At 39.3% G+C, this 13,006-nt stretch overlaps 1 protein-coding gene across 4 annotated transcripts in view; it reads right to left on the bottom strand.

Moving 5' to 3' along the window:
- vti1a (vesicle transport through interaction with t-SNAREs 1A) overlaps window positions 1-13,006 on the bottom strand; it is a 100,192-nt gene that overhangs the window by 73,029 nt on the left and 14,157 nt on the right. For 2 of the 4 annotated variants that reach the window (XM_028955025.1, XM_028955027.1), the window contains exons 4-5: window positions 8,543-8,620; window positions 3,328-3,348 (exon numbers count right to left, since the gene is read on the bottom strand). In XM_028955025.1, the coding sequence (XP_028810858.1) occupies window positions 3,328-3,348; window positions 8,543-8,620 (99 nt within the window). The remainder of the gene's footprint in view (window positions 1-3,327; window positions 3,349-8,542; window positions 8,621-13,006) is intronic. The other 2 variants (XM_028955026.1, XM_028955028.1) reach the window with 1 other exon arrangement.

Here is a 13,006-nt window from a genome sequence, read left to right as displayed (position 1 = left end):
AGCTAATACACCTAGACCATGGTTGTGCCTGTGTGCCTGGGAGCACAAGGCAGCCGGGGATACTGACAGAGTAGCTCGCTAGCCCATCTTCAAAGAGCTCAAGTGATTAGTATGTTATCATTACCATTCGAAACGTGATTTTCCTATTCCCTCTCGGCAAAGGTGACACGTCTCGGGGAGACGGCCAGCAGACTGTGCGCGGTGAAAGCCACTTCAAAGCTTTTCCTTGAATTTCGCTCCCCTCTCGTTCCTTCTTCCTCAGAATGAAGGGGGGGTGAGGAGCGGTTTCGGAAGGCAAGGTGGGGGGGTTGCTGAAGGTTTTGGTTATGTGACGGGGGTGTTGGGGGGGGGGCATCATTAGAAAAAAATGCACTTCGGTTTGACACGGACAGGACGCAAAGTAAAAAGCTGAGGATGCCCACATGGGCCTGGTAATGACTGCGAGTCACAATGGGACCAGATCCGGCAGAGCACAGAAATTAGCCAAAAAGAAAATGGAGCAAAGGCAAAAAAAAATCTGCAAGAAACAATGAAAGGAGAAAGAAACAGCACCTAAACATAATGTTCGAAAAGAGTAGGTGGATTATTAGGATCAAGTCTTTAGCAAATGTTTCTTTTGCTCCAAATCCATTATTAGCCATTGCCACATAATATGACTGCACAGAGCAACGTCTGTGTCGGTATCTATCCATGTTCTAATTTAAGCTCAGAAAGAGGCCGGTAAAAAACAGCCATCAAGATCTTTCTTTCTTTTTTCGGTTTTATGGAGTTCAACAGAGCGCTCGCTTTTTAACATGGCATGATAAATATTGGTGTGTCTGTGAGGGTGCCGGTGTGTGCCCCGTCCCATTTGTGCTTATGCATGTATGCTTTTTCATCTGACACCTACACTTTCTACAAAGGCCTGCTCAGGAACTATAAATGTGTTTTTTTTTTTTTTTTTGTTTTTTTGGGGTTTTATTTTTTATTTTCCTTCCCCTCCTCACTCCTCCCCACATATAGAAACGCACTTCACTTGTAAGTTATTAACAGGGAGCCGGGGAACAATGCAGCTGATGCTGCTGCTCAAAAGGATCCTTTCCCTTTTCTCCCCCTTTTTTCAATATCAAACACGGGCGGTTACTATCACATTTTTCAAAAGTTCCAATGATTCCTTATTATTTCAATAAGGGGAGCGAGTCAAAGTGAATAATGATGACAGCTGTGATTCAGGCTGCCTATGTGATCTTCTCCAAGGTTTGTTTGGGACTTGTAAGATGAGGAATTACAAGTGTCAAACAGCTGTGAATATGGGTGCTAAATATTTAAACATGTTTTCCAGCTGAGGAAAAGTATAGTTTTTAAAAGGGCGCTAAGTGAATTTAAGCTGGGCTGTCTTTGATTAGAATTTGGAGGAAAAAGGCAGGGCAGGGATGCGCCGGTTGAGTGGGACATGAATCAGCTCCTGTTTAATTGCTTCGCTTTTCTACAGAAGTTGAGGGGTTGAGACCCACCACAGGTGCCTCCTGACCCATGACTGAGGAGGGGGCAAAAAAAAAATCATCTCCATTTTGTTTGGACATGTGGGAAAATAAGGGAAAAGAAATATGGCAGAATACAGCAACAACAATAACAAAAAAAACACACACACACAAGTCAAGGATGGTAAAGTCTTCGGGGTTTATTTTTTTTGTGCGTGTGGAGGCTCTAAATTATGAATGCCAGTGGATGGAGCGCCTTTTACAGAAATGGGAATATTCAGCTCGCAGGAAAAGTGCTGGTGGTGGTGGTGGGGGGGAGAAACTGTACAGCACTAAACAAAAACACACAGACAGCCACACAAGCAGAAATCTAAACTCCAAAGAGAGCTCAGCCTACAGAGGGCCACCAGCCGGGAACTGCTGACATCCTCACAGCACATGCAGCCGGAGTCGGAGGATACATGTAGGTCACCCCTGTTTTAAAAGTGAACGTGACGAGTCAGGAATGACACAAGAAGGAGGGTGGATGTTACTTGCGCTAAGAACTTAACATGATCTCATGTTCTGAGATCTAAAGTAGACACTGGGGCACCGGCGGGTCTTCCCATTGATATACTGCCAATATGCAGCTTTTCCAATATTTTTTATTACAAATGTTATTAATACTAGCTAGATATTATATATAACATTAGATAGAGACATTGAGACATTCTATATATTTTTAAAACTATACATTATACTATACATTTTCCTTATTTATTCCTTTAACGCTTTGTGGAAATAATATTGATCCCCATTTCACAGGCCGATGTAGAAGAGCTACTTTTAATTATGTATGCCACAGTTCATTTATCGATTGGGCCAAAGCTCCAAGAAAAAAGAAAAAAAACTCTTCACAAAGACCCTTGAAGCCATTATTATGAGGATACCAAAAAAAAAAGTAGTCAATTTAATGCAAAGAATTTAAAGATGGGTTAACAATGTCAGATGAATGAGTTTAATTATGTTTTGGTATATTTACTAATACATTAGCAAAAAGTTATCTAAATGCTTGAAAAAATAAGCTAAAAATAATATGAGCTGATTTTTACATGCCATGATATTATTATTATTCCTTTTATAATTTTGCAGTCAGCTTTAGCATCAGCAGGTATGTATCACTCTTCACATTCTGTCCCAGAAATGGACATATTATGAAACTCCATGGTATTTCCAATCTACATATTGTATATATTTTTTACAATCCACACTATTTGAAGCCTCCCAAGGAGAAGAACAAGGAAGAAGAGGAGGGGGGGGGGGGGGTGATTCAATCCAAAGGCTGTTATCTGTTAATATGGCACTGATGATAACCAATTATTACTGCATTGAGTATTCAGATGGAGAACGCCAAAGACGAATAGAGGAGAGAGGGAGCGAGAGTTGGAAAACAGAGAGAGCGGCGGGAGAATGGAAGTCCGACTCCCTTTGTGAATGGAGATCGTCAGATAGTGTGGCCCATCCACATCTGCATGTTGTCTGTGAAAGGGAAATCCCAAGCCCCCACTACTGGTGAGTCTGAACGTGACAAAATAAAAATAGTCCTTTTTATTTTTTCCTCCCTCACTGGAGGTCATGGGACTCATGCAAGCACAGAGCCACGCAAGATAAGAGCGTAGACCGATAAGGCCGTAGCTGGACATGGTGGTCGAGGCTGAAGACACAGCCAAACGTTGCTTCTATATATGTAAATAAATGTACTTTAGTCTTATGAGATACACCTTTCCCCAATAGTGATTATGAACAGAAATAGAAATTCTAAAGGGAATGATTGTCATGAAATAATCTGAGAAATTAACAGGAAAAAAAGGGAATGAAAAGCACTTACCTCCTCACGTAACTTTATCAACTGGCACATGAAGGCGTAGAGAGAAGAAAGGTAAAGGGAAAGAGAAAAGAAGAGGGAGGGAGGGAGTGAGAAAGATAGATAAAAAGAGGAGATATGGCAGGAAACATCAGTCATGCAGCTGGGTACAGAATTAACCTTGACGATTTATCTGTTTGCGTGTTTAGCATTTGGAAATCATAGACAAACACATTAAACGAAGCTAAACACGAGACTCATGCCGATTTTTTTGAACAAACAAAGATCAAGTTCTCGCACTTGTCACATTAAACAAAGAGAGTGGGAAAGGATCTCTCTACTCACGGTGTCTAAACTATCATCATCAAGAAACAGGGAGGGGGGAAAAAAAAAAAAGTCACATCACAAGCACTTGATATGGCAGAGGGAAAAAAATGACTCGGTACAGTGAGAAAATAAAGAGAAGGTACAGTAGTGATAAAGATCTGAGGGAGCACAACTTTCTGTAATTCTGCAGAATTCCTTATTCAGTAAAATAAAGTACTCAGCTGTGGTGCCCTTGCACATTTTCCTCAGTCAAACCTGCCATGACTGACATGCTGTCAAATTTCTCAATTGCCTTAGTAATGATGTAAGTTATCTATATTGTGCATCAAAGCTGTATGGTCTACTGTGCATAGATTTTTTTTTACTGCTATATCACAATATGTTACAAATGTATAAGTAAAATCTAAAACTTTATTTATTAAAATACTAAATCTGTAAATAATATATGTTTGAATGTCTATACATTGATTTATTTATTAATAGATAAAGTACCAATACTTATTTATTTATTTAGTATTTTCAAAACTTTACAGTATCAATACTTTAACTCGTATAGCAGTAATTGAAATATGACAGCACCAATACATAAAATATCTTCCCTAGTATACAATATTTATTGAGGAAATCTTAATATCAATTGATCAATTCATTTATGAAGATGCTATGTAATGTAGTAATGCTACATTTTATAAACTAATGTGTTAAACCTAATCAATCATAGTCACCATTAAAAAGTGCTTACACACATACGCGCACACACACACACACACACACACACACACTCGAAATCCTTGCACTGCCGTATCGAGGCTCAACTTATCAGCTGTGTGCAAGCCGAGCAGCAGAAGGACATTTTCTTAATTTGTCGGCCGTTGCAGGTGATTTTTCTTTCTTTCTTTTTTTTAATCTACATTTCTTGACTGAGATTAAAGGTTAGCAGATCTAAGGCAAAGCTCTGGGCGATTATTAGACCTTCTCTCATCTCTCTTTGTAAGTGCTGGTAATTTCTGATTTTTTTTTTCTTCTATTTTTAAATAATTTGCTATCATATCAGAGAAAAGAGGCAGGGAGGACTTGGATCATAAATTATAAAAAAACTTTAATGGTGGAAAAAGGAGGCGGACTAAGAAGTTGACGTTAAACTGTGGTGGTTGTGGCCGCAGAGAGGGGATGTGAAACGCTCCGAGGTGAAATCTTTTCATTGAGTATTCCAAGCACAGCGGTAAAAAGAAAGCCAAAGCGATGGTTAGTTTTGCCGTATGTGACTAAAGTGGGGATAAGGAAATCAATAGATGAGCAATGAAGCTACTTTTTCTAAATCAATTCTCAATGTCCTTAAACGAATATGTATTGGACAACTATACAAATGATCAAAATTACCGTTGTTGTCTCGAGCGCACTGTAATCAGGGAAGAACTGTGCAATAATAAAAAAAATGGGAGATTTCATTGACTTTTTACGGCGCCCACATGTGCCTAGGATGCTAATAGTCCTGTAGCATCTTGATTTTAAAAAATTATAATAATAATTCCAAAAGCAAGCTCTGCATGTCACAAAGACACAAGCCCTGAGTATTTTTCCACTGGTTGAAAAGCGGCCACTATGCAGATGGCAACTGTCTTTCATTTTCGAGGTCGTCACCCCTGCGTTGTCTGCATTATGCGCAGGGACAAAGTTTAAAACAACACCTCAGGCGTGGCCCTTTTTGGGTCCGGGCTATCGGAAAGAGCCCACCCGAACTGCTGGGATCTCCCAGCGGCCCACAAGCCGAGCTCAATGACCGCCAAACAAAACATGTTCTATCTCATTTGTGCTGCTCGGCTGGTTTTAAGTCTTCACAGAGGATTTGCCGAAAAAGCTACGTATGGAATTTGGCACTTTCAGTGCCATTCCCGTCTGCCGCCAGTCTCCTTTCCCTTAAACATGGATAGAAGTTTTGGGTTTTTTTTTTTTTGTTTCCCCTTCCTCATACTGCCACCTGAATTAACTAGCATCATTCACGAATGTTGTCAAAATCTTATAATTATGCTGCTTCCACAAGCGCCTGTCTCTGTTTTTTTTTTTTACTGCCAGCAAGTATTAAAAATTGCACTGCTGCAATTTTTCTGTTATGATAATCAGTGGATTTTTTCAAACAAAGATTTTTTTTTTTTTGTATTCAATACGGAATTCGATACAAGTGGTAATCTGCTTCCTTTGTAGCCTGTAAAATCTGGCCCATGCCGGCTCAAACCAGCACAATCTCTTGTGGCCAAGCCTTCTGCTGTGACTGAAATCGAAACTATTCCGCAGAGTGTTCGTCTACGAAAAAAAAAAAGTGTGTGCGCTACCAGCATGTGTGTGGTAAGTGTATGTGTGTGTGTGTGTGTGTGTATTGTTCTGTCTGGTGTTGGGTGGGCTGGGCAAGAGTGAAATGTGCAATGGTAGACTACCACATTATTAAAAAACGAGAGCGATAGCGCCAGTTCGGTCCCTGTCCGCATACAGATAACGAATAAATGCCCAACTCTATTAAATCGTCCTTTGGCCATTATCGCAGGGCCAACGCGCCATTTTCAGAACTGACGCCGCTTCCCTATTTACTTAGCTATAAATCCTTACCATGTAACGAACAGATTTGTGACTGGTAATGATCTGCCCAGCCAGGGCCATATGAAATGATCCTGACCTCTTTCAGATCGTCTGGAATTAAATTGACCGACTCACCCTGGTTCCCCCCCATCTCTTCCCCTTCGCTCTATCGCTCCCGTCTCAGCGATTAAAAAAAAATATTTTAAAAAACTGAAGTTCCGAGCACTCCACTCACAGTAAGCCAAGTCTCGTGTTATCTCTCAAAGTTTTTTAAATGGAAATTAAGCAAATATGGCACCTGGGAAAGGGGAGGAGTGTGTTTGTGTTTATTATCTATTTATTTCGCCTATGTCACCGGCAGATATTTAACCAGTTCAGCACCAAGCCATAAAACAATTTAAAAAAATAAATGATACATTTCAGGTATATAAAGGATGTTATTTTTGCTCATGATATACAGGGTGTGTGTACATAATACATTTATATTAAGCATATTGCATATTGAACACCACCACTTACCAGTTATGCATTATTTAAATATATTTGAATATAAGACACCCTAAGTTCTAACCTATCTTGATTTTAGTTTGCAGCATTTAAGCACTGATTGAGGTTCATGCAGAGCATGGATTTTTTTTTTATATAAATCTGCCCCGACACGGGGCGGATTTCCACAATTGACGAACCAGTAAATAAGGTTGTGAAGAGGATAGAGTTAGGGCTCTGATTTACTTCAATCATTTGTGATCGCAATTTTAAATAAATATTCTAGGCTTACTATGAAGGGAAATATATTATTATTTGAGATATAATATAAACCTTTTAAATGATTGTATAATTTCCTGCCAATGCTGTAAACTGAAAAAAGGGATTTCACAGGGATCATAAAAAATATATATTTAAAAATTAATCACACAATTAATGCAACCTTTAAAACAATTCCAGGACACTTATTAAAATGAGACACATTTACAAAGAAAAAAAGAATTTTTTGTGTGTTTCATTTGACACATTCAATAAAATCACGACTGTGTTAAATTTGACAGTTCTGGCAGCAGACAGACCCCTTGTTTCTTTATTTAAAAATAAATGCAGTTTCCTGCCTGACTAATTTGGAAGGAATATGCATATCAATTACGCTTCTCAGCTAACCATACATATGTTTGTAAGATGTGAGTGGCAGAGGTCATTATTGAAATGATAATAAGGAAGCAATCAAAAAAGTGAAGATGACGGAGAAAGAACAAAAGGAAAAAACAAAAACTTTATTTATTTCAGCTGAGTTGACTATGATCTCTCTCCACTTTTATATAGACATTGTGCAAACTGACCCACTGTGTAAGTGCAGTGTTCACATGCATGACTGTCATCCTGATAATATAAAATATTGAATAAGATATGTAATTGTTTATATACAGTGCATATAACTTTCGCCATATATTATGGGCCTCATCAGAGACTAGCCGTTGTCCGGATTAAAGGTAAATAGAATTTCATTAACAAGGACAAGGTGCCCATCTATACTTATATTACTTAATTTTAATTTATTAATTCAATTTGTTAATGAGTAATTGTCTTTCTAAATACATAAAATTATTCATGAATACATCATCAGAATATATATATATATATATGTATGTGTGTGTATGTGTGTGTGTGTATATATATATATATATATATATATATATATATATATATATATTCTGATTGTGTAAGTTACGTTTGGTTCAGATCATTTTGATGTTCGCATTCAGTTCAATTCTGAATTTGTGCTCATTATAAAAACAGTATAATTAAACAATAAATGTATTCCTGAAAAAATACAAATATTACCTATTGTAAAATTCCATTCAATATCTGTAGAAAGTAATATTAATAATTGTATTATGAACAGCATTATAATTAACACACTGAATGCTCTGATGTAATGTGTATTCATGTGTAATTTAATGTATTTAGAAAGACAATTACTCATTAATAAATTGAATTAATACATTAAAATTAAGTAATATAAGTATAGATGGGCACCTCGTCCTTTGTTTTCGAAAAACAGCGTGAGTTCAAGAGTCTTTTTTGCCATTTAACTGGGTGTCTGGCTGGGTAGGCTGACGAAGAACAGCTGTGGGACCTGGGCGGGTTGGGTGGGGGACAGGTTCGACTCAAACCCTACTCAGGGCGCAGGGCCCATTCTGCACTGGGCAGCTTTGCATTAAACAGTGTTGCTTCCACATGACTTGGTGTCAATGCCGAAGCGCTTACAAGTAGGGGGCTCTCATGACCCTTCCTCACCCCAAGCAGCCACCCGCACCAGGCGCCCCCTAGCCCCTGATTAGCACCATACCTGACTCTCCGAGGAGTTCCCGTCTTCCCCCAGGAGCTCGTGCCGCACCTCATCACTGTAGGCGATACGTGACCTTTTCTGTTGGGGAGAGAGAGACACAGATGAGGAAGATGATGGAAGAAGAAGAAGGAAAGATAAAATGTGGGGAGACAGCACAGCAATAGAGAAAAAGGAGAAAATAGGAAAAAAAGGAAGGGGGGGCTTTAGTTAGAATTTTGTTTCTTTAAAAATAATAATAAAAAAGGCTGCTATATTCCTGAAGCACGGGGGCCACCTAATGGATCAAAATACATAGTTACACCTGTGTCCCACAATGTACCTCTGTGTGTGTGTGTGTGTGTGTGTGTGTGTCTGTGTGTGTCACATGCTGGTATTGGTGTACAAATACCTGCGCGAGTGAACCAGTGGCACTGCAATAATGGAAAAGCGCCCTTCCACTTAAATAAATAACAAGTGAAGAATGGCGGAAGGCATAAGAGGAGACCAAGGCAGGGCGCATATTAGGGAAGTATCACTTGTCAGCTCTAAATCTTTTCTGGGGGGCTGTCAGGGCTGTCATGCCTGGGCTGGAGCAGGTCCTGTGATAATGCCAATCCGAGGAGGTAGACAAAGAATAATTCATCAGCCCCAGCTGACACGATTGGCGTGCCATCAGATTCAGGCTTTCTCCCTATGCCTTCCCCCTGATGTACAGGAAGTATGTCCAAAATACACACACACACACACACACACACACACACACACACATCCTCACACTCCTCGGAGTGTGCCACCTCCAATACCAGAACACTGAAGGTAACGAAGCGGTGCACATCTTGTTTGCACACCCCCAAAATCTCTTCAAATACCACACAAGCCGGATACCCAGCACTGGTAAAAGAGAGTAAATAAATAAATAGAGTAATGTTTGCTAAAGCTGCGTCCCGCACTCTCTATTGTGACACCAATGTTCTCTGGACGAGTTGAAGATGCATAGTTGGAAACACTCTCACTGAACAAACACAACACACCTTTTTTTCCCCCCTATCAACAGCAACTGGCATTTTTTACAGCAGTCTTAAAAAAAAAAATTTAAAAAAAGATTTCAATTCTGTTAATGCAGTGTACGACCTGAAGGTTAAAGCATAATGCCAATAAGTACAGTAATGCAGGACAATGTGCACATGGGGGCAATGTATACTGTTTCTGCATGCATACAATAGCAGTATGAGTGTGTGTGTGTGTGTGTGTGTGTGTGTGTGTGTGTGTGTGTGTGTGTGTGTGTGTGTGTGTGTATATATATATATATATATATATATATATATATATATATTCATTATACAGATTAAGAAATCATAAATAGTGCCAAAGAAGTAATATTTTTATAGTATTACTATTAATAAAATTGTGTTGCTATTCTTGTCATTTTATGATGATTTACTGCATAACACACACTTCACGTCGGCTCACCTAAATACCCTGAATGCAAACAGGCAAACATATTTGTATACCGTCCACACAGCAAGACACAAAGAAAACATGCTCCGCTTTAAACTGGCTTCTGCTTAAATCGCTCCCGACAAGCCCCGGAGAGCGTGGGCATGTGGGTAATTTATGGTGGAAGTCTTGCAGAGGGGCTCAATTTGAATGGCATATTGCTGACAACGTGCGTGTGAGTTTCTGCAGGTTTGGGTTTTTGTTGTTGTTGTTGTTGTTTGTTGGCGGCGGCGGTGAAGGAAACTACAGGCCACTCTGGTAACGCAACCTCTGAGCGCAGATGCCTTGAAAGATGCGACAAGAAAGAAACGGGGGAAAAAAAAAAAAAAAGTCTTTGTAAATGTTAGCGAGGATAAAGAGGGGGTTCCTCGTAGCCCATCTACGGCGCCGCGTACGTTCCCCAGCGCAGAAGCAGTCAGACATGGTCAACATCTCACTCTAAAGTCCACATGAAGGCAGTGGTTCCAATTGTCACGGTTTGCGAATTATCCTAACAAGACCATATTATTTATGTGAAGGGTTGCTCTTATTTTTTTTTTATAATTGCTCATTTATTTCAAATATCTATAGCAGTTAATTCAAAAGGAAATCTAAAAATGTGCTCATGTTACAGAAAACTGAGACAAAAAAAAAGAAGAGATTTGAACTTCTTTTTATATCCCCTCCTTATTGGATGGTGAGCATGGAGCACCCAAATTAAATCTGCAATAAAACAACATGAAACCAGGCAGAGGTTTTGTAATCGGAAAGAATGAGCACTTTCATAAGATACCTTATTGCTCTGGAGTAGAAGGAAGAAAAAAAAATCTCTTTTTTTATCCCTTTGAAAGGTCTTTCTTTTGTCACTTTTTTTAATCTTGTGTGAGAATTTGCTTCTATTCCCGGAAGCACTAGGAAAAGGGGGGGAGTAAACTACAAAGATCTACCTTAACTTCATGTAAAGTGGTCTGTCTGGCTTTAAAACCAAGACATCTCGTCAAACGAGAGACGAGGGTTAGTGTGTCCTGTCAAAAACACGTGTTACAATCCTGTTGACATGAGGGTGACGGGGGGAAAATAAGTAAAAGAGAATCTCTTCAAACCATCAGATGCAATTGCATGCATGCATAATATTTAATATCATACATGCAAATGACATATAGCCCCAAAATAACAGAATTGTGTACAAAGTACACATATATATATCAATAAAATATATACTTTTTTACATTTATATATTACATATATAAATACATAAATATACATATATTTATTTATTTGTTTTTTAATATGCATACCAAAGTGCTGAAAAATACCCCCCATTGGCAAACAAATAGGGATGTCACCATCAGGTCTCAGGATGGTGTGGATGATCACTAGAATAAATATTTACTCAGAATGTTGTTTCTAAGCACTATGAATAATTGAAAAAAAAAAAGAAAATTGCATTAATTTTAATCAGTGCTTGTGTGTTTTCTAGTTCACACTACTGGCGACACCGACGAAAAAAAAGGAAGGGGGAGGGGGTGGACACACAAATAATAATGACACCTCGAAAGAGCGCACTAGTAAACAGTTCATTAGCCCGGCCATTAAAAAAAAAAAAAAACACGGTAAAATACCCAGGGGCAGGGTTTAATGAGAGGCCCTGAAGTGACTCGGTCTCTGCCGTTCCTCCACTTTTCCCGCTCTTTATTTTCACCCCACGCAACTCGGCCGGTGGCAAGCCGTGAAGAGTAATTAACAATATTTAATTTACAAAGTGTGTTTCATTAAGTCGCCCGCACCGTTGGGAGAATGTCTGGCTGCTTCTGATTTGGACGCGATGGATCTTTAGTCGGACTCGATGCGGGCGCTTCAAATTGGCAGTTAACCTTTTTCTTTCTCCGGCTGATCGTCTGCAAGCAAGCGTTCTGTGGGGAGGCGGCGCCTCAAGATTAGAAAGAAATTTGAGTACGCGAGGTTCAGGTTTTCCTCCAAACCTGCTCCTGATAAAAATGCAATTACCCAAAGTATTAGTGTATTAGTACCAGTAGCATGAAGACATTCCGCGTTGCTGTTAAAATAAGGAGGAGACGGCGACGTGACATCACCCTAAGCCTCCGCGTTCACGCTGTCCGCCAGACGGCAGCCCGGGCCGAGGCGAGACGCTGCTGAAAGAAAGCGGAGACCTTTAAGCAGGCAGCAGTATCACAACAGAGTCTTAAATAATGCATCTCATCCTGGCAGGGGGCTAACATTCTCCACAAGCAAAGAGAATAGCGGGCTTGCACCACACACACACAAATACTATTTTTCACACTCTCCCTTTCATATCTGAGAAAAAGGCAAACAAAATGGAGGAGGTTGCACAATTAAGTAAGTGCTCCTTTTGTGCGCGTCTCATCTGATAAAGGCGCACTGCGGCAACTGTGATTGTCACAGGAGGGTTTTTGCGGTTTTTGGTTTTGTTTTTGGTCTTTGGTGTCACCCAATCCTCTGCAGCGTCTATCATCAGAGGCTGCGTAAATGTGTGTGTATATGTGTGTTTGTGTCTGTGTGTGTGTGTGTGTGTGTTAAGCGTATGTGAGAGACAGGAACTGAAAGTGTGTGTAGGAAGGATGGCCAAGACCTTTTATTTACACCCTTAGTAAAACCAGAGTTAAGATGTCAGGCTTCGAGCACAGAGATAAAAGCAGTGATATGTCTAGCCAAAAAAAAAAAGCATTAATGATTAATCACAATTAAATCGTTGCAATTAGAAATCATTCACAGTCACTTTCACAGTTTCGAATGAAGTGCTACAACAAAATAGATGTTTCATTTCAGACAGAAAGTCAGAAAAGTAGATAATCTATATTTAAGCAAACCAAAATAATTATTTGTAAACCATTAATAGTAAGTAAGTGTGTATTTATTAGCACATAACAGCAGTAAAAATGACTTATCTTATTTACGTAGTACATACGTATCTGTTTTTTTTTTGTTTTTTTAAATGCAACCAGAAACAGTCGATAAATAAACTTGGCC

The sequence above is a fragment of the Denticeps clupeoides genome, chromosome 15 (assembly GCF_900700375.1).
Source record: "Denticeps clupeoides chromosome 15, fDenClu1.1, whole genome shotgun sequence".
Classification (NCBI taxonomy): domain Eukaryota; kingdom Metazoa; phylum Chordata; class Actinopteri; order Clupeiformes; family Denticipitidae; genus Denticeps; species Denticeps clupeoides.
The sequence above is the reverse complement of the archived record's forward strand: the minus strand, read 5'-3'. Positions and strand labels throughout refer to the sequence as shown.